Source organism: Spermophilus citellus (assembly GCF_964194105.1).
Source record: "Spermophilus citellus genome assembly, chromosome: 7".
NCBI lineage: Eukaryota > Metazoa > Chordata > Mammalia > Rodentia > Sciuridae > Spermophilus > Spermophilus citellus.
In genome coordinates this window covers 114,271,337-114,297,029 of record NC_138188.1, presented here as the reverse complement: position 1 = coordinate 114,297,029, position 25,693 = coordinate 114,271,337, and the positions used below count along the sequence as shown (strand labels likewise).

General features: G+C 40.2%; 1 protein-coding gene across 1 annotated transcript in view; it reads right to left on the bottom strand.

The window, feature by feature from the left end:
- ATP13A5 (ATPase 13A5) overlaps positions 1 to 25,693 on the bottom strand; it is a gene marked incomplete at its 5' end in the record, with an annotated part of 107,813 nt that overhangs the window by 36,975 nt on the left and 45,145 nt on the right. The window contains 9 exons of the mRNA XM_081302842.1: positions 636 to 760; positions 6,804 to 6,921; positions 9,286 to 9,442; positions 10,092 to 10,178; positions 12,859 to 13,009; positions 15,052 to 15,113; positions 19,093 to 19,281; positions 21,277 to 21,434; positions 23,640 to 23,810. Coding sequence (XP_081158968.1) covers positions 636 to 760; positions 6,804 to 6,921; positions 9,286 to 9,442; positions 10,092 to 10,178; positions 12,859 to 13,009; positions 15,052 to 15,113; positions 19,093 to 19,281; positions 21,277 to 21,434; positions 23,640 to 23,810 — 1,218 coding nt within the window. The remainder of the gene's footprint in view (positions 1 to 635; positions 761 to 6,803; positions 6,922 to 9,285; positions 9,443 to 10,091; positions 10,179 to 12,858; positions 13,010 to 15,051; positions 15,114 to 19,092; positions 19,282 to 21,276; positions 21,435 to 23,639; positions 23,811 to 25,693) is intronic.

Here is a 25,693-nt window from a genome sequence, read left to right as displayed (position 1 = left end):
ACTTTACTTTTGGGGGCATCTATTGCTTTGTGAATCATCTTCCTCTCTGCCCAAAACTGTCTGCCCTGAGTGGGCAAGTACTGGGTTCACATCTCCTTTCAGCTGCTTGGCATTGTGTCCAAAAGTGTTTAAGCACCTTCTGACTGACTAACCCTCAGGTGACACATAGCGTGTAGTTGTGAACATAATATGATTCGTGTGATAGCACAAAGCAATTCTCAGGATCTGGATTCCACATAGCCATAGAAATCCCAGGGCCAGACCATGACTGAGACATTCTCCAAGCCTGGCCCTTCTGCCCTGGGCTCTGTCAACCAGAGCTCATGTCCTTTACACAGAGGTTTCACTGGGATTCTTGATGACAGCATATCTGTCCTCATGTTAAACATCTGCTGTGAGTCTCTGAGCACTGTGCAGATCCTGGGTAGAGGGAGTGGGTTTTAGACAGAGAGCATGAGATATGGTCCCTGCCTCCCAAACTCCTGGTCCTGCTGGGGAGCTACACAGGTAACTGGATCACAGGGTAGAAGCCTCAGCCACAAGACATATTTGTTCCATGAACTCACTCAGCCCACACATCTTTTTCTTATGCCCAGGATACAGTCACCTGGTCAGGCCTTCAGAAACCAACACACCTGTGATCATCACGGTCCTGATGCGGGCCTCACTCAGCTCCTTCAAGACTGGTTTGGTTTCCTTTTTCAAGCGATTCTCCATGATGAGAAGTCCCAGAAATGTTAACTCGGACTCCACTTTCTCCCTTTGGATTCAGGGGGAAAAAAATCAATATTAAAGTGTAGCCATGTAGATTCAACCATTGAATTTTGTTCATTTTCTTTAAAATGTCTATGTTTTATTAATGTTATACATGTACATGTTACAAAAAAATAAAAAAGAACCCAAGAGTTTACAAGGAAAACCAACAGTTCCTGCCCCTACAACCTCACCTCTTTTCCCATTTCCAGAGGCAACCACTTATAAATCTTTTAGTTACTTCTGGTTTTCAACTCCAGTTTTTATTTTTTAAACAATATTCTTATCTTCCAACCCTTCTGTTAGTTTTTAAAAATTGGGTTAAAGGTATAAATTTTTTCAATTTGCATCTTTCTTTTTTCTTTTTAGCTTGTAATCAAAATTTTAATTTATTCAACATTTATTCAGTGCATCCTACATACAAGGTTCCATAGTAACTGTGGAACATGAGGTCATTTTTTTTACCTGCATCTGTTACCACCAGTAATGAAAGGGCTTCAGCCAGGGTTTGGAGTTTTGAGAATTTGAGACTGAAGACTTGTGTCTAAGTGGGTTACAAGTTATGTAGGATCTCACCTCTGAAATGGAACAGGATTCTTAAAATGTAAATTTGGGGCCAAGGACTCTTTCTTTCTTTTTTTTAATTGGTTGTTCAAAACATTACAAAGCTCATGACATATCATCTTTCATACATTTGACTCAATTGGGTTATGAACTCCCATTTTTACCCCAAATACAAATTACAGAATCACATCAGTTACACACTCACATTTTTAGATAATGGCATATTAGTGACTGTTGTATTCGGTTACTTTTCCTATCCCCTACTATCCCCCTACCACTCCCCTCCCATCTTCCCTCTCTACCTCATCTGCTGTTGTTCAATTCTCTCCCTTGTTTCCCCCCCCCCCCTTTTCCCCTCACAACCTCTTATATGTAATTTTGTGTAACATTGAGGGTCTCCTACCATTTCCATATGCTTTCCCTTCTCTCTCCCTTTCTCTCCCCCCACTCGTCTCAGTTTAATGTTAGTATTTTCCTCATGCTCTTCCTCCCTGTTCTGTTCTTAGTTGCTCTCTTTATATCAAATAAGACATTTGGCATTTGTTTTTTAAGGATTGGCTAGCTTCGCTTAGCATAATCTGCTCTAACGCCATCCATTTCTCTGCAAATTCTGATTTTGTCATTTTATAGTGCTGCATAATACTCCATTGTGTATAGATGCCACATTTTTTTTATCCATTCATCTATTGAAGGGCATCTAGGTTGGTTCCACAGTCTAGCTATTGTGAATTGTGCCACTATGATCATTGATGTGGCAGTATCCCTATAGTATGCTCTTTTAAGATCCTCAGGGAATAGTCCGAGAAGGGCAATAGCTGGGTCAAATGGTGGATCCATTCCCAGCTTTCCCAGGAATCTCCATACTGCTTTCCAAATTGGCCTCACCAATTCGCAGACCCACCAGCAGTGTACAAGTGTACCCTTTTCCCCACATCCTCGCCAACACTTGTTGTTGTTTGACTTCATAGTGGCTGCCAATCTTACTGGAGTGAGATGGTATCTTAGGGTGGTTTTGATATGCATTTCTCTGACTGCTAGAGATGGTGAGCATTTTTTCTTGTACTTGTTGATTGATTGTGTATCCTCCTCTGAGAAGTGTCTGTTCAAGTCCTTGGCCCATTTGTTGATTGGGTTATTTATTATCTTATTGTTTAATTTTTTGAGTTCTTTGTATATTCTGGATATTAGGGCTCTATCTGAAGTGTGAGGAGTAAAAATTTGTTCCCAGGATGTAGGCTCTCTATTTACCTCTCTTATTGTTTCTCTTGCTGAGAAAAAACTCTTTAGTTTAAGTAAGTCCCATTTGTCGATTCTTGTTTTTAACTCTTGGGGCGTCTGATAGAAGAAAAAGTTGGCTACGATCTACATACTGTGGGTTCGGGCTCCAAGGACTTTTTCTTGACCATTCATTGTTCTGTTTTTCTGGGCAGAGTGAGAGTAAGCAGGCAGGAAGAGAGGAGGGGAGGGGAAAGGGAGTCCTAAGGATCCACGTTCCGCCTTGGGTCTGAGCACCATTTTCTCAGTGCATGGTGTAGCAGACTCTCAGCCTTTCCGGGGCTCTACATGATGAGCCAGCTAGGCTCTTGCCATCTCTCTCTGGCTCTGGTGTCCCTGTATCCTACTTCTACCCTGTCAATTCAACTAGCACTTCCCACCCACTTGGAATCTGCAGAAGTGTGTTGATCTAGCTCATCTGCAGTAATCATTCAAACTTTATCTGAAGTAATCATTCAAACACAGGGAAGAAATTTCTCTTTGGAATTGTAAAGATTTCTCCATCATTCATTAAAGAAAAATCCACCTACTAAATAACTACTTTGTTTCAAATCTCTTACTAGGCACTTTGGCACACTCAAAAATATCAATTCTGTTTTAGTGAGCTCAGAAAATACTATAAAAGAAAATCTACCTAACATGGAATTTGTCAAATTTAACTTTATTATTTCTTTATTATAAATTGTATTAATATTTTTATGTTGACTGGAACCAAAGGGAAGATACCAAAATCTTCTCACCAATTTAATAATTTTAAAGAATTTTATTTTTAACAGTATTACTGAGTTGTAATTGTCCTATAAAAACCACACATATGTAATGTTCACAATCTGATGGGTTTCAGCAATATGTATACACTTCTGCAACAAAATAATCATCATAATAATCAAAATAATAAACATATCCACCACCCCCAAATGTTTCCTCCTGCTCCCATTTTTTGTTTTGTTTTGTTTTGCTTTGTGATAAGAACACTTAAGATCACCCTCCTAACAAAATTTTAAAGTGTACAGGATGGCATTGATAATTATAGGCACCATGTTGTACAGCAGATCTCTAGAACTTATTCATCTTGCACAACTAAAAGTTTATACCCACTAAGTAGCTGCCACTCCCCTCTCCCTCGTCCTTCGTAATCGTCATTTCACTCTTTATTTCTAAGGGTTTGATTGTTATAGATACATAGTATAAGTGGGATTGTGCAGTATTTGTCTTTCTGCAACTGGTTTATTTCAGTTAGCATGATATACATCCTGATGCATCTATGTTGTCTGACATGGCATGAGAGTTTCTTTCTTCTTCTTCTTCTTCTTTTTTGTACCTTGAACATGAACTCATGGGTTCTCAACCACTGAGCTGCATTCCCAGCCCTTTATTATTATTGTTATTGTTTTTTATTTTGAGACAGGCTCTTGCTAAGTTACTTTGGGCTGAAACCTTTTTTAAAGGCTGAATAATATTCCATTGTATATATGTACCACATTTTCTTTATTTATTCATCCACTGATGGACATTTAGGCTATTTCCCTATTGTGGCTATTGCACACACACACACACACACACACACACACACACACACACACACACAAATGCTGCAAAGAACATGGAAATTCAGAGATCCCTTTGAGATCCTGATTGCAATTCTTTTGGACATATGCTTGGAAGTGGGATTGTGGCATTGGTGGATCATATGGTCCTTCTACTTTTAACTGTTTGAGGAAACACCCTATTATTTTGGATAGCAGTTGGACCACTGCACCTACATGTGTTTCTACTAACAGTGTATATAGTTCAATTTCTCCATATCCTCACCAACACCTGTGATGTTTTTAATTTTCTTAAACAGTCATCCTAATAGCCTTGAGGTTTTGATTTGCACTTCACTGATAGTGATGTTCAGTGCCTTTTCATGTACCTGTTGGCCATTTATAAATCTTATTTGGAGAAATGTCTGCTCAGATGCTCTGATCAGTTTTTAATTGGGTTATTTATTTTGTTGTTATTGAGTTATGCTCCTTATACATTTTTGGTATTAATTTCTTATCAGATACATGGTTTGCAAATTTTCTATTTCAGTCTCTGGATTGCTTCCTTTGCTGTACAGGAGATTTTTAGTTTAATATCCACATGCAAAAGAATGAAATTAGAACTCTGTCTTACACCACACACAAAAACCAACTGGAAACGGATCAAGGACTAAAACATAAGACTGGAGACGGAAGCTCCTGGAGGGAAACATAGGGGAGCATTTTCTTGATATTGGTCTGGCCAATGATTTCTTGGCTGCAATGCACAAAGCACAAAACAAAAACAGAGACAGACACGTGTTTTCTGTTTTACGACTCCTGCCCTCATTCTCAGCTTCAGGCTTCTCCACATTTCCAACAACGCCATTACGTCAAGATCTTTGCACCCACCATTCTTATTCCCTGCAATGCTGGCCTCTGGGAATCTGCTGGCTTGCCCTCATATTTTACTCAGATCTCTATTCAAATGCTGCTCCTCAGAGGGCCTCCCTGATCACCCCCTGCAAAATGGCACTCTCTGTCTTCTGAAAAGCCCTCCTGACCTGCTTCAGGACATTTAAAAATTGCCAACAAGACAATATTTTACAGATTGATTTTATTATCTATTTTCCTCAATTAGTATATAAAGTTCTTAAGGCAAGGACTTCATTTTATTTACTTCTGAATGAATCCTCGGTTCCTTGAGGATCTAACACATAGAAAAGGTCAAGAGATATTTGCTGAATCAATGAAGAGGCAAATCTCAGTGAAGTATTTCTTCTGTTTTTTAAATTTCAGGTAATATTTTTTTTCAAGTTATCTCAAGAAACTCACTTCCCCTCTTATGACTCTAATCTTTTAGAAGTTTTGATTTTCCTAATTGGAAAACTTTGTTAAATATAATTAGATCTTAATAAAAATCAAAAACTTATCCCTTTACCCTTTCTGAAGATAGTAAGTAAATGCTCAGAACTTCATAGGCTCCTGAGATTCCCTGGGAAACCTGAGATGGTTGGAAATCTAGCACATTTTAATATTTTGTTATATTCCTAACATTGTCTGTTCCACTAGTGACTCTTAAATAGGAACAGCTGCATTTGTACGTGGCAGCTGGGCAGTGGTTACACTCCAGAAGTAGCTATGTAAATCTTGTCTTCACATATAACCTTAATGTTTGTTATTCAAATTTGTGTTTGAAAATTACAAAGTCCCATGTGTTATGAGTCCTTGTGATTGCTCAAGAATAGCAAACACCTGGAATGCTAAATCAGAAGATGTCACTCTTATATTTCAAAATGAACTTTATGATTGTATTTCAAAGATTAAAATGTCATGGCTGAAAAGCTCCTTAGAGCTTGTAGATGGGGAAACAGGCACAGAGTAAGAAAAGGGCAATGATTGCTGATTATCTTAGATGGACTTAGGCTGCAAGTAATAATATTAAACCCAGGACATCAGTATTTGACATGAAGGAGCGAATTACATATAAATAAGGATCTCTCCATCAGCAACATAAATCAAATATCTCTAAAACAAGTAATACATAGTTGATCAGCTATTCAATTTTCCACAGTATTTCTCTACTCCTTTATCATAGATAATTTTAAAACAACCTTTGAAAGCTAAAGAATATTGGAAGAAACAATAGTGCATAGATTACCCTCTAATGAGGACAATTTTTCCCCTTTAATGTAATTAAGAATATTGAATTTTATTTCTTAGAAAGAATTCAATTTGTACTCATTACTTTCCCATATCTCAGAGAGGTACAGTATTCAGCCCTGAAAAAACAACAACAACAAAAAATGAGTCTAAGTGATTCTGGAAATCTTTCAAATTTGCAACTGTCCCCCTCTCTCAGCCTTTTTATATGTGGGACACTCAAATAGGTTGTTCCCATAGCACTCAGAGGTGGGAGGAGAGCTGAGACTAAGGTGGTGCAGGGCCGGAATAGCATATGCTGTTTAGGAGTCAGAAATCTCAATGGCAATCCTGTTGTTCTCCCACCAACTAACATTGTGACCTAAGTAAATCTTCCCCAGTCTCACCTACAATTGCTCATCTCCACATCAGAGGACCAGATGAGTTCAGTTGTCCATCTCCAAGAGTCTTCCTGTAGATGTGAGCTGTTCATCCATCCATTTCTAGGACTCATTCACCTCATGCACAGGGAGTCTGTGCTCGTGCTGATTTCTGACTCCTTACCTTGCTAAACGCTGCACATCTGAGAGCTTCCCCATCTTCAGAACTTTGTGAGCCAGGGCAATGACACGGAAGCCTTGCGCTGTATAATTCCTCAGCTCCTGTGGGAAATTCTTGGGCACTGTCAAAAGAAAAGAGGCAAACGTAAGGTCACATGGGCTGTTTAGATCCTGATTGAGATTCCAGGATGCTGTTGCTGTACCTGGTTTTAATTTTCATGTCATAAAACTGTTTTAATAGAAAGCTTAAAACTTTAGACAAAAGTTAGAAACAAGTTTATCAGTGTGTTCTTCTTATTTGGGTGGAAATAAATGTCAAAGGTGTGCTGGTCATCGACTGTGCTAAGGACTGATTGTTTGTGAGCCCCCAAATTCGTATGTACAGACTCCCCCCAAATGTGACTGCATTTGGAAGTGCATTTACCTTTGAGAGGTAATTGAGTCATGAAGGTGGAGCCCTCATGAGTAGAATGATGACATATAAGAGATGATCTCTTTGTTACCCTATGAGGATTCAGCAAGAAGGCTGCCATCGGCAAGCCAAAATGGCAGCCCTCACCAAGAACCCAATTGGCCAGCATGATGATCTTGAATGTTCTGGTTTCCAGAATGGTGAGAGATCTCCACTGTTTAAAATGCCTAATCTATGGGGTTTTGTTATACCAGCCCAAGCTGGTCAAGACAAACTGGTGTCATTTTGACTGGGTTCAATAAGGACAGACCTCAGCACTATGTGTATTTGGATGGAGTAAGAGAAAGAGCTGATCTTCCAGAATAGGGGTTGATGAACTATGGTACACAGGCCAAGGACCCCCTGCTTGGTTTGTAAATAAAGTTTTATTGACACATGGATGTGCCCACTGGTTTGCTTATTGTCTGTGTCTGCTTTGGGGCTATGGTGGCAGGGTTGAGTTGTCAACACAGATACTGTGTGACCAGCAAGTCCTAAAATATGTACCATCTGGCTCTTTGGGGAAAAGTTTGCCAATCCCTGCTTCAGATGACACAATGCCAACATTTTTGTATTTGGACATGATGACTATGCTATGTAATATAAGGAACTCTTCATGGTTTATAATGAGCTGTGTGTGTGTGTCATAGGAAAGCAAGGATGTGGTAGCTAAGGTGGAAAAACAACTGGGTTTTAGTTTCCACTCCACTCCTGACTAGCTTCCTCACCCGGGCCAAGTCGCCTATCTTCTGCACCTCAGTTCCTCATCCACAAAATGAGAGGGTTGCAGATTACTATGCTCCCATTTATCTCAGAATTTCTAGAATAATTCTAGAATATTCCTGAAGGTGGAGATCTACTTTCAAAGAAGTTCCTAATTTTCCTTTTCTTGAAGAGAGAGGGGTGGGGGTCACAGAAGATGGTGTTCGCCTATGGGAAAGATCAGGAGTTTGGACAACAGAAAGAACTGGAAGGGCGGCCATGAGAACAAGAAGTGGCAGGTGACAGGTCCAACTCTTCCAATAGAACAAGGGCTGTAGATACCAGCAGGATACCCAGAAGATGCTGACTGTCTCAGTGTGGCTGAAAACACAAGAGAAAGCCAAAGATAGGCGGTCATCTGTGAAAGACAGTTAACGGGAGCTATGAGGAAGATCAAAGGCAGAAAAGAAAGGGTCACTTCTAAGGGCAAAGAAATAAAAGACTCCAAATAGAGAAACTAGAGCCAGCATTCACAAAATCTAGAATTCTATGAACAAATTGATGGCTATCAGCAATCATAAGGAGAAAATAAATGAAAATCAGGAGAAAAACGTCCAATTTTGTCCAATGAACTCCTCTGAATGCAACAATATTCTTATAAACCTGATTGTTGCTTAGAAAGTACATATGTTTATAAGACTAAGAAATAATACAAATCATCTCAAAGTCTGGTCCAGAATAATAAAATGGTTGTAAAAATGATCAGTTATCTTGCTCTGAAATCCTCTAATTTACTTTAATCACCCCTTTTTCTAAAAGATTTATCTTTCCTATATTCTCCTTCCAATGATTTGTCTGAGCCCTCAAAACTAGAACCTCTCCTCCTTCCCAGAGGTGACAGAGACCTGTTTGCAGAACCAGACTAGTGTCCAGACCTCACCCTTTGGTTCCCTCTGAATACCTCTCATTCTCACCCTCCCTCTCTGTTTCTCTGACCTAAGTGGCTTCCTCTTCTAACTCCTGATGCCTTGTCCTACATTTCCTTCCCTGGTACCTCATTGTGGTTGTGCTTTTCTGGCTGGACCATGGCAGATTCTTTATTCTTGGCCTCTATACCTTGAAATTATACCCTGCATTATGGAATCTTCTAAACCCACTTTCCACCCATCCAAAAATCAACCTGTTCCCCATTCATTGATTGTGGAGCTTTTTGCGTTTGTGTGTGTGTGTGTGTGTGTGTGTGTGTGTGTGTGTGTGTTTTCAGGGCTGGCATTTGCTTTTGTGTTTAGCCTTTTAAATGATTTCACCTCTTGAAAGAGAAAAATGTCGGTACCTGTTTCGGGTCTGCAGAACCTGGCCACCATCTCCGGGGCACCCTTCAGGTAGGCACGGAAGTGATGCTCCCCGGCCAGCTGAGCGATCACAGACATCCTCTGCAGGCTTGATGAAAACGGAAACTGGCGCAAGATGGCAATGGCTTCTACAGGACTCTGCAGAGGCATCCACAAAAGGGAGCTTAGAAAGACAGCAAGAGCTATTTCCCAGATGCACATCAACAAAATAGTTTCCTCCTCCATGAGCCTAGCACGTCATACAATAGTGTATTTTTCACAATATGGATACTTTCCTGGCTCCCTTCTAAGGGGACTTCCTCCACAAGATGTCTGATCTGCAAGTCCTGTCCCCTTGAGTGTCTGGAGAATCCTAATAACCTTACAGCTAAGCTCACTTCCTGTGAGTGACAAGGCTCCAAGGACTGCTTCCCTCCCCCAGAAACAGCACACGGCTCCTGTCTCTGGACTCCCGTGGCTCATTCTTCTGCTTTTGTTGGAGTCGTTGGCACATCATATCACACTTATTTGCACCTGTATTGATTTTTTTCCCAGTCTTTGGGCTCTTCCAACACAAGCCCAGCATGTCTTAGTTTGAATCCTAGCATACGGTCTGGCATTCCCCAGTAGTCAGCGAGCAAGTGCTGAACAAACGAATGGATGGATTTACGACTAAAGAATGACCAAAGCAACTATGGGGTTTGTTAAGATAAAGCTTAAAACCCGGAACATAAAAATAGGTGAAAGTCTGGAAGTTTCACTCGTCTTAAGGGAAAAGAGCTATAGGATTTAAAGAAGCAAATCATACCTGGCTGGCTTCTGGTCCTGGTTTTATTATTGTGTTTGAGTCTGACATGCCAAATTTGTAGGCGTTCACATTACAATCTTCCATTTTCTATTGTAAAATGAAAACATTTATAAGATGCCTTGGAGAAAAATAATACAAAAGAAATATCTCTCATTTTAATAGCACTTTAATCTTTTCAAAGTCCTTCTCACATAGTTTTCTCTTCTAGGACAATTATCTTAATATTGTCATTGTCAAATTTCTATTGTGTTGATTTATATTTAAGACCTTTTTGTAGAATGTCAAAAAGCCAGAAATATTGTGAATATATTTTTAGTTGTAATTGATGAAAAAGTGCTGGCTGCAGATCAAGGACTCTTCCTAAATGGTTATGTCTAGTAATTGGAGGAGAGATTAAGTGGAGATATAGTCTTCAATATTGTGGAGCACAATAGCTTTTAGATGGGCTAGAATTATGTCCTGAGATAAACCAGAGACTATTTCTTTATACTATATCTGTGCTACTAACCTAATTTATTTAACTAGGGAGTTAGCAAGTTAGCTGTTAGCCAATTAGAAATCACATTTGAAAATGGTTAGTATTCTTTAAATGCTACAGTGGTAACCATCTATACCACTGAGAAACCAATACTAAAATATGAGAAAGGTAATTAGATAGAAAGAGCAGGGGAGGAAAAATAAAGATAGTATCTCTTCTCCACTATGCCACTTAGTTGTTTGATCTTGGGGATATCACTTCATATCTCAGATTTTAATTTATTCTAAAAAATATTCTTACATTTCTTCTAGAGCTAAAATTCTTAAGAATCTATAAGGACTCCCCCTTAAACTCAGTGGAGGCTTCCTAACTAACAAACTCCAATTTTGATATTTAACTCAAACCTGCTTCTGACTCAGCCTTAAGCCCAATGAATAATCTTGCATATTTATGCTTTGTTGGGGGGGATACAACTGTTCTGACAGTTCTTACAGAGATAATACTCAAGATTTATGTTTCAAAAATGACCCCAACTTGTATGTCACTTGTAGGCAAACCGACCCTCCTCTGATGGGGAAGGAGACATTACTGGACCAGGATCCAAGTCGTATGTAGTAATCACTCATCATTGTTCCAATGATGCTGATAAGGATATTGCTGTGTGGTAACATACAGGTTCTTCTCATTAAGATCCAGTAAACTGGTTACTGTTTTGTCTTTATGCCAGAAATTTCTCCACAGCAAAAATGGTTTTTAGGTCTGGGGTTGTGGCTTAGTGGTAGAGTGCTCGCCTAGCAAGGCCCTGGGTTCGATCCTCAGCACCATATACAATAAATAAAAGTATTGTGTCCAACTACAACTAAAAAAAAATAATAAATATATTTTTAAAAAGTTTAAAAAATGGTTTTTAACTGACTTCAGAAACTTCTCTCTCTACCAGATTCCCCCTTTCATTCATTTGACCTGTAGGAAGCTAAAATGTCTCTACCACATATATTTCTATTAGCTTCTTCACAAGGTATGTTTCATGCCCCTACAAACATTTGTCTCCATTTTTTAAGTTGTTGATAAAACTTTATTGTTTTATTTATATGTGGTGCTGAGAATCGAACCCAGGGCCTCACACATGCTAGGCAAGTGCTGCACCACTGAGCTACAGCTCCAGCCCCATCCATGTTTTACAAGTATAAATGCTCTCTAATACTTTATATATCTCTGTAAGTGGCTTTAGAATGCTTTATTTGCAGGGCAGCAGAATGTAATCAATCAGCTAGCTCATTCATGAACACCCTCCACTCATTTGGCACATGATAGTGTTCAAAGCTCCTCAGAGCTCATCATCTCAGTGCTCATTAGGTCTGTGAATGAGACATCATTATCCCAAATGAACATATGAGAGACAGACTTGGAGTTTTGACTCTGATTTGCAAATACATGACAGAGACGGGTGGAAGGCAGAGCTCTTCCCGCTATGTCATGGGAGTCTCCGGGATGGGCTCACAGCTTTCAGTTGTCATTTTCACTCAGCTCAGACATTGGAATCAGTTGGAATGAGGATCCTCCATGTCGATATGTATGATATAGTAACTACCAGCCACTGAAGCTAGTTTTAAAAAATAAATTATCTTTTGGTACCAGAGATTGAACCTAGAGGAGCACCAAGCCACATCCCTAGCCCTTTTTATTTCTTATTTTGAGACAGGGTCTCACTAAGTCCTTAGGGCCTCATTAAGTTGTAGAGGTTGGTCTCAAATTTGCTATCCTGTGGCCTCAGCCTCTCTAGTAGCTAGGATTACAGGAGTGTGCCACTGCGCCTGGCTGCTGTTTAAATTTAAACTAAAATTATCAATTCAGTTCTTCAGTCACCTTGTCACAGTCAAGTGACATATGGCCACAAAAGGCCCACTTTTATAGAACTGTCTCTCCCAGGGTGTTTGGAGAACATTTGCACCATGCTATAGCCAGTCAAGAAGGTTTTGAGGTCAAATAGGTTTATTAAATGTTGCATATCATGTCCTCTCTTGAATATTCATATTGCAACCATGGTATATTAAAGAAATCCTGAAGAAAAATCTTTTTAACTTTGTGTAAACAGCAGTTTCCAAATTTATTTGTTGTGGAGCCCTATTTCACATTACACTCCTTGACAGAGTTCTCTGAAGTGGAGGTTGGCAAATTCTGGCAGGATCAGAGCAGAATTCATTTTAACCACAGTTGGAAAGCCTTCAGGACTCCCAGCACAGATCTCTTTACATTCTCCTCATTTGATTAAATAAGCCAGGAACTTACCCAGGCCGTGCTTTCAAACATTTTGAGGTCCAGAGGGTCTCCCTGGATGGTCCCATCAAGAAGGATCAGAGAGTGGCAGCTGGCCATGGCTGCACACAGAGGTCCCCATGGCAAAGCCTTGCCTGAAGCAAAGCTGTGGACTTTCTGAAAACTGGTAGAGAGGATAATAAGTTAAAGTCTTCAATAAAATCATTTTGCATACTCTGCCCCTGAAAGTTTGCAAAGGCAGAGATTCAGGCACCTATCCTTATACTCAAAGCCCTTCAGTGGCTCCTCCTGCTCTACAGGACTAAATCCAGACTCTCTAAACTGGTAGTCAGGGTCCTGTGGGCCCCAGTTCTGCCTCTCCTCACAGCTGCTACTCCTACTGATGTTCTTTATGTCCTGGATTCTAGGCCCAGACACAATTTCTTGCTATTTCTATACTTGTCCAGGGACTAAGCTGCCTTCAATCCCTTCTTCATTTAGTTTCTTCAGTTTTTAAACAGACTGCTCTGCCTGCAGAGTGATCTTTAGACAACCTTTCTCTGAGTTGGAGATGAATTTCCTTCAACAGAGATTGCCACTGGTCAAGTTAAACTGTAACTTCAGGGGGCTTGGTACAATTCCAGGGATTTTTGTGACATTACTTGCAGCCATCTGACATAATGGCCTTGCTGTGGCAAAGCATGTGAGCAGGCAACTCTGAGCTATACCTGCAAATGCTGTGGAGCTAGCTCCAAAAACTACATACCCTAAGCCAGAAGGTCCTAGTTTCATGATATAGCACGGTAGGAAAGGAGTCTACCTGGTGGTTTCAGGCAAGTAAAAGCATGCCTTGGCTCGGCAGTTTTTCTTGCTACCCAGCTCTTCCAAATTTGCTGTGTTCCTGAAAATCCCAGTCCATACATCCTGCCTCTAAAGACTGTTTTCCTCTTTAACAGTATAGAATGGCTTGTTTTCCCTTCCTCTCCTCCCACCTCAGAGCTGAATGGCAATTGGGTCTAGTTGACTCTACTTCCTCAAAAGCTTCAGAGTACAAGGGGTGTGGGAGGGAGATGGAAGGACTGAAATGGCACACATTCCATCACGTTCACTGTTCTGGCCCTGTCTGTCTAAAGGAAGGCCAGCTGGGACACTGAGCAGTCAGGAGCAGAGACACATGAGTAGAGTGGAAAACCCAGCTGTCTTCTAAAAAGTCACACCACCTGTCTGCTATTATCTTGTGCCTGCACTGTACCTGCCCCAATACCATCTTGGAGGGCCCCTATGTGACCTCACTGACCCTCAGCTGCCTCGGCCACAGTTTGAAGCCAAAATTGGGTAATCAGAGCCAAAGAGCAGAGGTCATTACCACTCAGATTGAGAAGACAAGCCTTAGCCCTACAGGAATGGAGCTAGGAGACTAGGGGTACTCTCTGTGGAGTTCTGAGGTAGGTGTCTATGTGATTACTTTCTACTCTCTCTAGAGCTACCTTTTAGCCCATGTTTATATAATTTTGAGGTCCAGAGGGTCTCCCTGGATGGTCCCATGAAGAAGTATCAGAGAGTGGCAGCTGGCCATGGCTGCACACAGAGGTCCTCCAGAACTTATCTCAGGTGTCATCTCTTTCTATTGGCTTTCATTGATCCACCAAATTTCAAAACATTTTCTACATCCACCCACCATGTTATTATATAAATCAAGACTGTATGTCATGCTTCCTCATCTTTATTGCTTCTTCTCTATTCTGATTTCCTGCCTTAATAGTCACAATTTTCTGGGCCTGTGTTGTACATTGGGGGTGAGTATCTTTGTACGTTTTGATCCCACTTGATTGTGAACTCTATGAGGGAGGAGACCTCCATCATATAAAATAAGGAGCCTTATTTTTGGCCTCTTCACTACACCTACTTGCACCAGAAAGACTTTGCAGCTATTAATCAAGCCTGATTTTGATTTCACCCTGCTTTTCTGTTTTGTTCATTCCATTCCTCAGTCATTCACCTTATTCTATTCCATTTTGGGGGGGTGGAATTTGAAGACCTGCTTTCCCGGTCTGGATCAGAATTTAGGACTCACTCAATTAAACAAGTCAGAAAAATTGGGAGCTGATTCCAGCCCATTACTATATATATTTGATGTGATTCTCATCCTTCAATACTGGAAGGATGGATTTGAGTACCACCAAGGCAAGCACACCATCACATTTCATCTTCTTTTAAGAGACCTACCAGTTGTTGGCAGTAGGAACAGTCCCCCAGAGGTCCAGCCCATCTTCCGTAAGAGTGCCTGTCTGAAAAAAAAATTAAAATTGGTATTAGTGTAAGATTTAAAGCATTTAATTATTTAATTATTTAATTATTTAAATGAAACTGAAGCTTCCAAGAAATTATCACAGATTCAATTGTCCAAATCCTTTATAAGTGTCAAATTTTAAAATATGCTGACATATGAATCCTTAAGACTATGTTGATAATCAGGTGATTCAAGTTACTATGATGATAAAATACAAGTGCTTTGTTTTGGTTTTGTTTGTTGTTGTGTCTATTGCTGTTGTTATTGGAGAAGCTCAGTAAGTGAAAATCCAACAAGAACCAGTGTGAGTTTGACTCTTCAGTTGGCATCTGCTGTCTTTCCAAAGCAGAGCTCAAGATTTCTTTTTTCTTTCTTTCCAAGACTGTTTAGTTCACAATTTGCCATCTGGTTCACAGTAATTTTCTAAAAATATGGGTGACAGTGACTGTCCAGATTGATAATGAAATGTTGGTAAAGGGCTTTGAAACTACAGAGAGAAACTAAGTGCTAATAATAGATATTAATTAATGTCCATGAATGGGTTTTATTGTGAGAACAAGAGGAAAAGGCTCAGGAGATATGATTTGCAGTACTATAGGAAAGTGTTTGTCATATAATGTAACAGAGAAAGCAAAATGGAACCGAGTTCTGTCACAGTACTTAATATTTTTGTTGTTCAGTCATTCATTAATTACAGACCCTGGTGTCTTGCTGCAGTCGGCTAACAGCATCAGTCCTGCTTAACACTCAGACAGAGTGCAGCGCCCCACAGCTGCTTTGGCACTTCCAAAGCAGAGCAAAGCATTTCCAGGCACTGCAGAATATCCTATTTCAGCACTGAGTTCTGGGCCTCTGACATGAAGTTCTTAATGTCATCTCTGCATAAGACACTGAATTTTGTAGTTTCCTATCAAAATGATATCTGTTATCATTCAAGCACATCACATTAACATAATGGTTTACTGAGAAGGGCTTATGATGCTTTTCATTCTTAAACTGAGCAGAAGGGCAGAGATAGATTAAAGATGAAATGAACAGCCTAAAGGGACAGTGTCCTGTACGTTGGAGTGGCAGAACCAGAAGCAGCCCTTCTGGAGTCTTCCACCACTAGAAATGTAAAGCAGATTCTACGGGACATGGGGAAAGACAAAGCCCTTTCTGAGGTTTCAAATTAAAAAATTAGGAATCTTTATTTCACTCGTTCATTTGGATTCCACAAAAGAGCTAACTTGATTGAGTTATTCCTTGAAACAAAAACAAACTTTTCAAGACCAGTTACTTGCTTCATTTCCCTCCTGCATTTTACAAAGGCCCAACCTGTGTGTTTGTTTTCCAAATCCCCTTGGGTTGTTCAATTTCAAAGAGTTAGCAAGTTAATTCAAACCGAAATGTTTTCCTGATGACTAGATTATGTTTTTAAACATTAATATTTTGAACATGAAAACAGATAGTGCTGAAGCAAGACTGAAATGAGACTGTGCTGCTTCTCTATGTGAAAATGACCCTTTTACAATAAGCTAATAATAAATAGAAAGCTCAATTATATTTGAATTTCTAAAAGGAATAAGATAGGAAAAACAAACAAACAAAAAACAAAGCAAAAGCACTGTTAGCATGAATATAAGCCCAGGCTTGGGATAAATTGGACAAAAAGAAAAGAACCTTGTCTTAGAGAACTTCTAACAAACCAATAAAAATAGAAATATATATGGGGACGTATATACACAGAGGCCCAGTGATAGGTATCTTCTGGGACGTATATACACAGAGGCCCAGTGATAGGTATCTTCTAAGTTGAAATAACACTGGTTGAAAATTCAATTCATTGTAAAGCGTGTTTATTTCAACATCACGTTGATAGAGTTTTATAATGTAAAATTTGGAAAAAAAATATCTTGGCAACAATTCTAGTTCAATCCTTCTATCTAAAAAAAGGCCATGCAGAAACTTGGTATCCCATCCAGGATTATATTTCTCATTTTGCCAATTCCCACTTGGGAGGTCTTTGCACTACAGCATGCTGTCATGCCATATGGAATTTGGCCAAGTAAGCCTGGGAGCAGTCCCCCAGACAGACTAGCAGATGACAGGAGGATGAAAAGGAAGGAGTTTTATACAGGAAGTAAAATGAACAGCTTTGGGAAAAAATGGCCATTGAAATGAATGAATATATAATGCACACATTTTACCAGTGGTCCTCCTGTATTCTAGACACTAGTGAGGCTGGTGGGTAAGTAATGGGAATCCCTGTTAGAAAACTTCCAAGGAGTTGTTATCTGGCCCCAAATCCCAAATGAAGCTGCTGATAAATTAACCCTAAGGGTTCTGACTGATGGCAATTGAGGACTTCCTTTGTCAAATGATACACAAAGAGATAGGGAACTAAAATAATCTAAAGCGATACACGGGTCAGGTCTCCTGGGGCTTTTCCAGTTTATTTTCAACTCTCTATTTTTACTCTCATTGTCTAGAACAAGGAATGATCTCTTTCTTCAGTTGTTCACAGGTGGCCTCCTCCTCTGTCCTATCTCTCTTCTTCCATCTCTTCTTTTTTTTTTATCTTTTTTTTTATTGGTTGTTCACAACATTACAAAGCTCTTGACATATCATATTTCATACATTAGATTGAAGTGGGTTATGAACCCCCAATTTTACCCCAAATGCAGATTGCAGAATCACGTCGGTTACACATCCACAATTTTACATAATGCCCTATTAGTAATTGTTGTATTCTGCTACCTTTCCTATCCCCTACTGGCACTAGAGCAGATTATGCTTAGTGAAGCTAGCCAATCCCTAAAAAACAAATACCAAATGTCTTCTTCCATCTCTTCTCACCAATTCCTTCAGATGGAATAAATAAAGTACCTATAGAAATGTCACTCATCTTCTAAAAAAAAAAATGATAAGGACTCCCATTCTCCTTCCAGATGAGGCCCCGCCCCTCAGCTTGCCGTGTCAGCCCCCAGTGCTGTTCTCTCCAAACAGCCTACTGTCCTCTGTTCTGGAATGTTTCTGCCCCCCACACCCTTGTGCTCTTAACAACTTACCTCTGACTCTGGACCTACTTCATCATGCCCGACACTTTGCTCAGACCTTCACCAAGCACACATCACACAACATAATCGTTGTCTACACTCCCTGAGCTTCTCAAGACCTAGGTCTATCTCTCTTTAATAGAACTCTCAACCAGCACCGTGGACAGCATTGGTGGTTTAATGAAGCATGGCCAAAGCCTTGATCAATTATCTAAATGCAAATGAACTAAAGACAGGGATGGACAAGCCCAGGCCCACTGTACTACACAAACCAAGTTTCCTGGCAATACTGAGGTCAGGATCTGAACTAGTGGGCAGCTGGTGCTGAAGTTCCTCAAGTCTCCAAAGAAAAGAAGGTCTAGGGACCTGCCCCTGAGTAGCAGTGTTCCCATCTGGCACATACTCCCCCTCTGCCACCTTTCCAGGCCCCTAAGCACGGAGACCACCTGCCCTAGCCTGGAGCCCTGATCCCTAAGGAGCACAGGAGAGAAGAATGGCAGAAATATCTAGACACAGGCCACCGTCCATGCCCTCTCTTTCCTTACAAAAAGCAGAGGACAAAGAGGAATTGTTACTTGAGCTATAGACAAAGCACTTCAAGAAACAGAAATGTTTCTTACATTTTTGCCTGAAAAAGTCCATCAGGGAAGTTATCAGAGTAAAAGATTAAAACACACACACACACACACACACACACACACACACACACACGGCACCAAAAAACATTTAAGTTTCACAGGGAAAAATTTCATGATGTGATGACTAAACTGCAACCTTTAGAGTCACTGGAGTAGCGGCCAGAAGGTGATCTCATTCTAGCTCACCGTGTGGTCTCCTCTGGCCTCAGTGTTCTCCCTAGAAGACCATTTCCCCTGACCACTCTGCAGCTCTGCTATCCTCATAACCATCAACCCTCAACCTGGGAAGTTTGGGTCTTACTTTGTCAAAGCACACGAGGTTTATTTGCCCACACATGTTGATTCTCTGTGGAGAGATACAGAAGATTTTCTTTTTCTTCAGTCTCTTCTGGGCATACACGATGCCTATGGTCAGGGCAGCGGGCAGCACGGGAGGGACAGTCACCGTGAGGAGGATCAGGGCCATGATGGCAGTGTCTCTTGGTGGGATCTAGGAAGGTAAAGACATCCACACAGTTAGCCCAGCACGGTAGGACAGCACCTTCTTAACAACTGCCTCCTACAACAGCATGGGGGCCCTGGAGACTTTGGCTCAGAACCTTCCTAGAGTCAGTTCTCTGGGGGCTAGTATTCTTTTTGCTGTCCCTAAAAATATGGACACATTATCTCTCACTACAGAACAAAGGAGAACGTCAATCCTTATTCCAAGTCTTGGTTTTCTCCTAACATCCCCTGCACCCAGGCGCCCACCTTCTCTGCTCATCAGACCTCCATGGCCCCTTGGGCTCCCAGGACACCAGGACTAGTCTCTGGTTACATTTCATGCAGCAGCTTGATTGTTGACCCAGCACAGGATCTGATACAAAGGAGGGGCCCAGTGGAGAATGGTGAAGGAGCGGTGAATTAGTAAGGGTCTCCCTTAGGGCTCTGCCAAGATCTGAGCATATTATTAGCTATAGGGAAGCAGAATTAAAATGAGCTTGCTCTCCCTGGGGCAGGCACTGTGTTAGGCTCGGTACATTATTTAATTATCCTCACAATGACTGCTTTCACCAGCTATATATATACGCTAGTTTTGACCCTGAGAACTCAGCTTGCTTAATCCTGAATCAGAGCAGCCTATAACAGGGGCCAGGTTCAGACCCATAAAAAGACAAGGTCTGGGGTTTAGTTTGCTGCTCTGGAGGTACTGGATGTTGAGTGTTGCTAGGAAACCTCCATTCTCTGTCTGTACCAGGGCTTTGATTTTGTATTTCGGCTCAATGTTCTTGTTCCCAGCTGGAACTAGCACACTGCCTCACATCCTAGACCCAGTGGCCTTGACATTCCATCCACCTAGTTCTTCTCAGGCTCCATTCTACTAGTAAAGTGTAGTAAAGTGGCCTTCCCTGCTATCCCTTGTCCTAGAAATGTTTCCTGGAGGCTTTTTTTTCCCCCAATTGAAATGACTATGCAGAGGTTAAGTTTGAGTATGAACATTACCTGGAAACTCTGGTTATGTCTTTGCCCACCAATATTCATTCCCTGGCCCCGACTCCACTCCACAAACATGTAGAATTTACTGATGACACCACTTTGGATACCGTAATGAGGTCATTCAAGCTGAGTTTTGCACCTGCGTTTGGATGCTTTATTTACATCTTCTTCCTACCCACCTATATGCTTATGATCCCACCCGGCATGTCTATATAGAGACTGTTTGGTACACAACGGAACCAGACTCTGAGGACCAGAAAGGACCTCAGGATCATAAGTGACAACCTGCCCTCCTGACCACACCTAGGAAGAGAAGCATCCAAATGAAACCTGATACTCTGCAGCTTGAAGGAATCCCAGGAGTTATCAGTGCTATAAAATTAAATGCTTAATTTAAGAGCCCAAGCAAAACACATAAGTATTGGGGATTACTGGGGATACTTTCAAATACGTCAGGAAAAAGTCTAAGATCCTTTTCAATTAAATCTACTACCTTGCTAGATTTCTCTCTTATCTGATGGCTGGTTCTAGAAGACCCTTGTGCATCCTTTCTTTTTTTTTTTTTTTTGCTCACTCAAATTAGTGTGCCCTTCCTGCTCTCTGACCTGATTGACAAAATCTCTCTCATTTTATCAGACTTGAGAAATGTGTATTTCCTTTAAGGCTCTTTGGGCTTGGATGTTACACATGTCACATTGGGAGGGACCCCTTGGCAACTTTTCATAACTGCACTATCCAATATGATTAGATGGCCACTAACCATATACAGCTATTTAACTTAAATTAATTACAATGAAATAAATTGAAATTTCATTTCCTCATTTATATTAGCTATATTTTAAGTGCTCCATAAGTACAGGTGGCTCTCTGTTCTCATATTAAACAGTGTAAATACAGAGCCGACTTACAGAATGATAGAACCAAGAAGCAAACTAACCTAAATTTCTTGTGTTAGGCCAAGCTGTTAAAAAAGCTAAGCTACTGAAAAACCTTACCCCCCAGTACTTACTTCATGGTACATATATATTCCTAGGGCGTAGAAAAATCCTACAACCCCAAGACAGGCCAGGAACACAAGGAACTTGAAGGCATCGCTGTACAGTTTGAAGTTCAGAGGCCGGGGGTAGAGGATGGATCTCACCAAATCCCCTTTTGCTGTATTGTAACCTACATGGAGACAATCACAGATGGAGTAAGGCCCTTGAATACACTTTCCAAACCGAAAGTAGAAGAGCTTGGAATGAGAGCAGCATTGCTCTGACCTCACACTGTATTTGCTTTCCTTGTTACGAGTCAGCAGAGCAGTCAGTGGCCTTCACTGAGGCCTGCTCCATTTCTATTGTTCTGGGAATCAGTGTTTCCATGGCTCCTGCAGTGCAGCTCCCCATTCTGCATGAGGGCTGAGAAAAACCCGACTAAGGAACTGAAGAATGTGTTAACTAGAGAAAATGAGATGCTGCAGAAAGACACTTTAAAGCAGACATGTGTTGAAAATATATTCAAAAAATTGAGAATTAAGAAAAAAGGAAAGTGCAAGTAATATCCTAATATATATATGCATATGCATCTGCCTTTAATCATATCATTCTTTTGCTCCAAATATTACCACTTTCTTAGAACAAAATTAAATTTTCTAGGCATGGATTTGAGGTCACCTTCAATTTGATTTACTCCTATCTTGCTGGACTGATCCCAACTATTTACTGATTTTAGAAGACGCCTTGTATATTTTTTTGTATTTTGTAAACACAAATCAGACTATTTTAATAGCTCTGATGTGGTTGACTAAACCGTCCCCATCCTATCAGCTATGTTAAAATGCCACCTCATCATAGAAGTGTTTCCAGAATTCTATTCTCATAATTCATACCAAGAATAATATATCTCACTCTTTGGGGTCCCTGCAACACTTGGTCATATGACACCCATTATCACTGCATGTTTTAGTTAACTATAAGTTAATCTGTCTCCTACAACAGAGAATCATGACCTTCCTTCTGGGAAAGATGTAGCTCACAAATTATTTCTTTAGCCCTCAGTGCATAGCACATGGCAAATACCCATTAATATCTGAATTAGTGGCTAAAATGATTAACTATTATATAGTCTAGACAGGAACACCAGTATTTTAAGTACAAAATTTGCTTTATCTCCACTGCTACATGGACACCTGGTCTCTTTAAACATGGCTTTGTTACCTTTGGAGAATGGGAGTAGACTTCTCTAACTTGCTTTGAAGAATTTTACAGTACTTTATGGTGGTTTCCATGGTCTTTAACCATTTGTTTTTGTTTAGACAGCAGGCTGAGGATGCTCTAAAACCCACTAGCTAGTTTTAGTAGAAAACTCAAAGTCATGTTTTAACTTAAAAAAAAAAAAACCTAATTCATCCAAAACAATTGAATAAAACATCAAACTAAAGCATATTGGCTTCAAAGTGCAAGGCATGCTTTGTGTGCATGAATATGTGAGGTGACAGAAACACAGGTCAGGGTTAAGGACCAAGAGTTGGGACCAGGTCGTGAAAGGCATTGGTTGTGAATGGCATGTGAAAGTTTGAAGCTCATGTGGCTAGGCATGCAAAACTTTAGGTGTGATATGCCTGGGCTATTGTAGAATATTTTGTTTGAAGTGTGATTTGAGTTCAAGATCAGAGAAAGATTGGGGCAAAAGTTGAAAGTGAAGAGTCCAGACTATTTTTCTTATAATAAAGTATAACGTGGTGCGATGAAAGCCTGCACTAAACAGTGACTATGGGAATGAAGAGGCAGGTACAGGACTCAGGAAAGAGGGACAGCCCTCTGAGGCCATAGTGGAATCACTGGTGCCCTTTTGGAATGAAGGAAAGTAAGGAGCTAAAGATGCCATTAAGAGATTAGCTTGATGGAGAGGCTGTTAACAGAGAGGCAGTGCAGGAGGATAAGTTCACATTTTGATGCTTGATTTTGAAGAGTCTGTAGAGTGTGCAGGTGGAGGTAGCCAGCAGGGAGTCTGATGTACAGCCTCACAAGCAACCCCTTTAAAGGAAAAAAGACTTGACAGTCATTACGGTTGACACATTTTTTTTTTTTTTTTGGGCAAGTGCTCATAATATGGATGGAAAAGAGAAGAAGCCTATGGACATAAGTCAGTGCAAGAATATAGTTTGGCCTTGAAGGAAATATGCATTAACTGTGTGTATCTTTCGTCACACACAAGGGGTTTAACGAAAAATAAGACAGTGGCGATTTAGAAAAGGGGATCTTGATAGAAAAGAGCGTGACTGTTATTACTAGAATGTGGTAAACTCCCAAATCCTAAACAAACCTTCCCTGTTCTTATTCTGCTCACCTCCAGGTATAGACTACAGTGACAAGAGTGGAATCCACTAACCTGTCTGCAAAACGACTGCTCTTATGGGTCCCTGCCCAGAGGGCTTGACCTGGATAACTTCTGTCCCACAGAAGAGCACGTGTTTCCGATAGTCCTCCAAGCTGTGGCATTTCCAAGGCATGGTGTTCTCCGTTCCAGGCAGTGGTGTCTTTGTGACAGGTATACTTTCTCCTAAGGAAGATAGTATTTTGTTGATTCTACGTAAAACCACAACAGTATTTAAAACTGTTACTTGCCAGTTTCAGGAAATGAGCCAACCACAACTTATCGGTGTCCTAACACCCCTCCCATGAGTCAGATAACAGTTCTTAGGGATGCTGGTGGTACAAGCAATGGCAGACTTGATTGGATTTCAAATAGTTACTTAAGATCTGCCTGTCTTCCTCTACCTGGTCTGTGTGGTTTGTCCTCATGATTTTTAAAGAAACCTATGTTGACTGAGTTGTACTTATCATTCTCCAAATGTTCAGCAAGCCCAGAACCACTACAAGGGATAGAGGAGTCGTAAAACACACAGATATATTTGCCTTTCATTCCTTCATTTATTCATTCATCCATTCTTTTACCTAATCAGTCAACAAATATTTTGTAAGTGTGTACGCTGTGCCAGGAACTGTGTTGAATGCTAGGAACATAGCGATATACAAGACAGACATTCTGCCCTCCTAAAGCTCGGGGAGCCAGGCCAGAAAATAGAGGTCCTCCTACACCATTTCCAGTAAATTCTATCAAACCCTCCTTTTTATTATTATTCCATTTTTCCCCAAAAACCCTTAGTTTTTTCCTCTGCCACTACTAAATAAAGCCCAAACCCTCTTCCTAGCTTGTCAAAGCCCAGCATTATTCAGGCACTGTTGGCCGGTTCTCCTCATCCATGCTCCAGCTGAACAAGGCCCTTTCATTTCCCTTTATTGACTCCCATTCTTTGCTGGTACCAATTATCTCCCTTTCCTTGATGGCTGCAAGACAAGATACTTAAGGTAAAAAATAAATTTAGCTCAGAGTTCAAAAATGATAAATTTCAGAGACAAAATAAAAATGTTAATAACACTTCCTGGCTCCCAGATTTAAAGAGCACTAAAGTGAATTTAAAATTCCATCAGTCTTTTGCTAAATGTTCAATGAGCAAGATAATATGTCATATTTCCAATTTGGAAATAGTATTATATTGATTATAGTTATACAAATTTGGGTCTTATCTCTCTTTCTAGGTAATAACCAAGGGTAAGACTTTGACATATATAACTTTATATGCTCCTCATTTTCCCTGGTAGTATATAATAGGTTCAAATATATATTTTTGTTAAATGCATGGATGAATTAAATAAAGGCAATTACTCAGGCCTTTATTGTTTTTCTATTATTGTTTTTTAATTAGTTTTTTCAAAAAACTAGTTTTTTCCCCAAAAAACTAGTTTCCTACCCTGGTACATATTTACATAATAAGGTATAAAAAACTATAAATTTCTTTATTAGTAATCTTGGATAGCATCTCCCCATACCATTTTTTAAAAAAAAAAAACAATTATGATATACATCTGTTGTGTGCATTTGCCAATTGCATTCTACATGACTTTGTAAAAGAGACAGAACCTTTTGACATGTCTCCAAATCCTTGTACCACATTGTTTTTTGAAATCAGCCTTTATAACAGGCAAATACTTGCCAAGGCTTTTCTGCCTTGGCTTCAAGAATATTCATCCACAATAGATACTTTGGTTAATACAGTACTAGTGAACAGTTTCCCACACACATACAGCCAATGAAATTGGAGGCAGGCAGGTATTGATCAATCAAAGATGAAAGCCATCTGGCAATGATGTGTTCCAGATAGAAGCTCAAATCTGATGATATTACACAGAAATGATCTCCAAGTCTCTTTCATATTATTCCTACATTAATAAGAAATCTAATGATTTAGTCTTTCTTGGGAACACTCCTCCCACACACACACACACAAAAGAAGGATTCACCTACAAAAGATTGGGAGACTAAAGAGTCTAAAACAAGATTTCAGAAGGAAGCGCCAGCATTGCTCCCTGTTAACTGTAGAA